This window comes from Malus sylvestris, chromosome 14 (genome assembly GCF_916048215.2).
Source record: "Malus sylvestris chromosome 14, drMalSylv7.2, whole genome shotgun sequence".
Taxonomy (NCBI): domain Eukaryota; kingdom Viridiplantae; phylum Streptophyta; class Magnoliopsida; order Rosales; family Rosaceae; genus Malus; species Malus sylvestris.
The window spans coordinates 21,512,400-21,516,066 of NC_062273.1; the positions used below are offsets into that span (position 1 = coordinate 21,512,400).

Sequence of the window (3,667 nt, forward strand, 5' to 3'; positions counted from 1 at the left end):
ATCGCTGTGGTGGTGGTGCCACGCCAGCTACTCTCTTTGTATTTGCTCATTGACATTGTTATTGTGAAATTTCACAATTCAAGTAAGTTCTAAACCCTATGTATAATGTATGATATATTTAATTTAATTGAAACCTAATTCATATTTATTTTGATTATATTGGTGGTTTGATTATATTGTGAGTTTTTATTTTCATTATTTTGTATATGTAGAATATATTTAATTTAATTGAAATCCAATTCATATTTATTTTGATTATGTTGATGGTTTGTTTATATTGTGAGTTTTTATTTTCATTATTTTGTATATGTAGAATATATTTAATTTAATTGAAATCCAATTCATATTTATTTTGATTATGTTGATGGTTTGTTTATATTGTGAGTATTTATTTTGAATATTTTGTATATGGAACGGTTTTTTAAGAGAAAGTCATCATCGGGTTCGGGTAGTTCGAATAATGTTGATAGTTCAAATACTGTTGGTAGTTCAAGAACTCCAAGTTCAAGACAAAGTCAATTAGATAGTGTTTTGGGTAATCTTCAAGCGGATCCTGAATTAAGAATTCAAATGATAGATTATGATGCTAGTATGAGAGATGAGGTCCGAAGATCATATCTACAAAAAGGATCTTGTCAACCTAGAGGTCATAATTTCCCAATCACTAATATGTCGGGAATTAATCGACACCTCATTCCTTAATGGTTTGATGAGTTTGATTGGTTGAAATATAGTATATCTAAAGATGCAACATTTTGTCTCTATTGCTATCTCTTTAAAACCAATTTTGAACAAGTGGGTAGTGAAGATTTCACTAGAGATGGATTTAAGACTTGGAAGAAAGGGAGAGAAAGATTTAAGATGCATGTTGGACCCGTTGGGAGTGTTCATAATAAGGCTAGAGAAGCTGCTACAAATTTGATGAATCAAGCTACATATATTGAAATGGCAGTGAGCAAACACTCTGACCAAGCTCATAAGGCTTATCGTACATGCTTGAATGCATCAATCAAGTGCACTAAGTTTTTATTGCGACAAGGTCTTGCTTTTCGTGGCCATGATGAAAGTGCCACTTCAAGCAATAGGGGAAATTACTTGGAGCTATTGCAATTCCTTGCAAATAATGATGATAAAGTTAGAGAAGTTGTGATGGAAAATACTCCGGGGAATCTCAAATTACTAGCTCCTTCCATTCAAACAGAAATTGTGAATTCATGTGCCCTTGAAACACTTGATGCTATCATGGATGATCTAAAAGATAGATTCTTTTTAATATTGGTGGATGAAGCACGTGATGTGTCGGTGAAAGAGCAAATGGCTATGGTGTTGTGTTATGTGGATGACAATGGGCATGTAATTGAAAGATTTGTGGGTATCCAACATGTTATCAACATTACTTCAAGTTCACTAAAAGATATTATTGGCACATTCTTTTCTCGCAACGGTTTGAGCATTTCCAAGCTACGAGGACAAGGTTATGATGGTGCTAGCAATATGAGAGGTGGGTTGAATGGCCTTAAAACAAAGATATTGAGATAACAACCTTGTGCATATTATGTTCATTGTTTTGCTCATCAACTTCATCTAGCTCTTGTTGCCGTAGCAAAGAAGAATATAGACATTGCCTCTTTTTTGCAACGGCTAATAGTGTGGTTAATCATTTTGGAGCATCTTGTAAGCGGCGTGATTTATTTAAACAACAACTTCAAGAAGAGCTTGTGATAGCTTTTGAAAATGATTGTCCTATAACGGGGCGAGGCTTAAATCAAGAAACAAGTTTCAAACGTGCCGGTGACACACGATGGAACTCACACCATGGTACCTTGATTAGCATCATTTCCATGTTTACATATATGGTTCATGTGCTTCAAATGGTTATTGATGATAATCCCAATGAAAGTGCGGGTAATGCAAATAAGTTAATGAGAGAAATACGTACTTTTGAGTTTGTGTTTCACCTTTTCTTGATGAAAGTCATATTGCGACTCACAAATGATTTGTCACAAGCATTGCAAAGGAAAGATCAAGAAATTGTGAATGCAATGGCTTTAGTGAAATCATGCAGGGAAAAGCTACATTGGATGAGGAATAATGGGTTCGATGCATTGGTTGATGAAGTATCTTCTTTTTGTGAAAAAAAACATCATATTGATGTTCCTAACATGGAAGAGGCATTTATACTTCCAGGGAGGTCAAGGCGTAATGCTCCAATAAGGACAAATCGTCATCATTATCGTGTGGAGCTCTTTATTTATGTCATTGATGAGCAAATTACGGAGTTAGAGGATCACTTTAATGAGGTAAATACTGAGTTGCTTATTTGTTTGGTATGTTTGAGTTCGAAGATTCATTTGTAGCTTTTGATAAACCAAAGTTACGTCGTCTTGCTCAATTTTATCCTCAAGACTTTTCGGATGAGGATCACTTGGCACTTGAAGATCAACTTGATATTTATATTCATTATGTGTGTTCCAGTAGTGATTTCTCTCAATTGGAAGGGATTGGTGATCTTGCAAAAAAATGGTGAAGACAAGGATGCATCAAGTATTCAATTATGTATATTTGCTCATTACATTGTCTTTAGTTTTACCAGTTGCAACTGCTTCAGTGGAGAGAGCATTTTCTGTTATGAATATTGTTAAGGGTCCACTTAGGAACAAAATGGGAGATCAATGGTTGAGTGATAGCTTGCTTGTTTATATTGAGAGAGATATTTTTGCTTGTATTGAAAATGAAGCTATAATGCTTCGTTTTCAAAATATGAAACATCGTCGTGAACAATTATAGTTTGTAATATTGTTTCCATTATGAATTATGAATGAAAGTATTATGATTTCATTTTCAATATGTTTTTCCATCCTAAATTTTTATTTGGACTTTTACACTAAGACCCCTTGTGGTAAGATTCATGACTCCGCCACTGTGTGTTAATGTGGCATATAACTAGATCCTACAAATTTAATTAAATATTGTAATGTGGATTAACTAATTCAATAAATATTAAAGTTAATTAAATAATTTTTAAATAATTAAAATTTGAGGAAAAAAGTTTTCTCACTACTCTCTTCCCCTCTCTCCTCTATGCCAGTACAACCCATTCCCTACCCAACCTCTTCTCTTATCTCCCAAATTCACCAAACCAAACTGGGAGGTTGAGGTAAGAAACCAACAATGATGTCGCGGCCACATCTGCAGCTAGAAACCAAACTGGGAGATTTAGTTTTATACCAAAAAATTTGTATTCTCTTCCCCTTTCTCCTCGACCGCAACAGTTAGAAGCCAACAACGATGTCGGCGGCGACATCGCCCACCACCCAGTCCTCCTTTCCACTTCTCTTATTTTCCCCATCTCTCATTTTTTTTCTTCTCTCTTTTCTCAATTTGGGCGAGGTCTTGAACGACAAATCAAAAACTGCAAGTGACTCCGATGCCGATTCACCGCCACGCAATTCCAATTGTCGTGGTTAGCTGTTGTTTGACTCGTTGTCTTCAGCTTCCTCTGTCTGGGTTTGCTGGCGTCGGTGTAATTGAAGGCAAGGAAGAAAATATCGGTAATATCGGAAATATCGGTAGTCTGAAAACACGGAAATATCGATAGAAATATCGGGATAATATCGATATCGATAAAAATTACATGGAAACCACGGAAATTGTAAGAAAAACTTGG

General features: G+C 35.2%; 1 protein-coding gene across 1 annotated transcript; it reads left to right on the forward strand.

The window, feature by feature from the left end:
* The first annotated feature begins 861 nt into the window (after window positions 1–861).
* LOC126599112 (uncharacterized) lies at window positions 862–1,539 on the forward strand. Its single transcript, XM_050265456.1, has one exon. The coding sequence runs from the start codon at window positions 862–864 to the stop codon at window positions 1,537–1,539; it is 678 nt and encodes a 225-aa protein (XP_050121413.1).
* The last annotated feature ends 2,128 nt before the right edge of the window (window positions 1,540–3,667 follow it).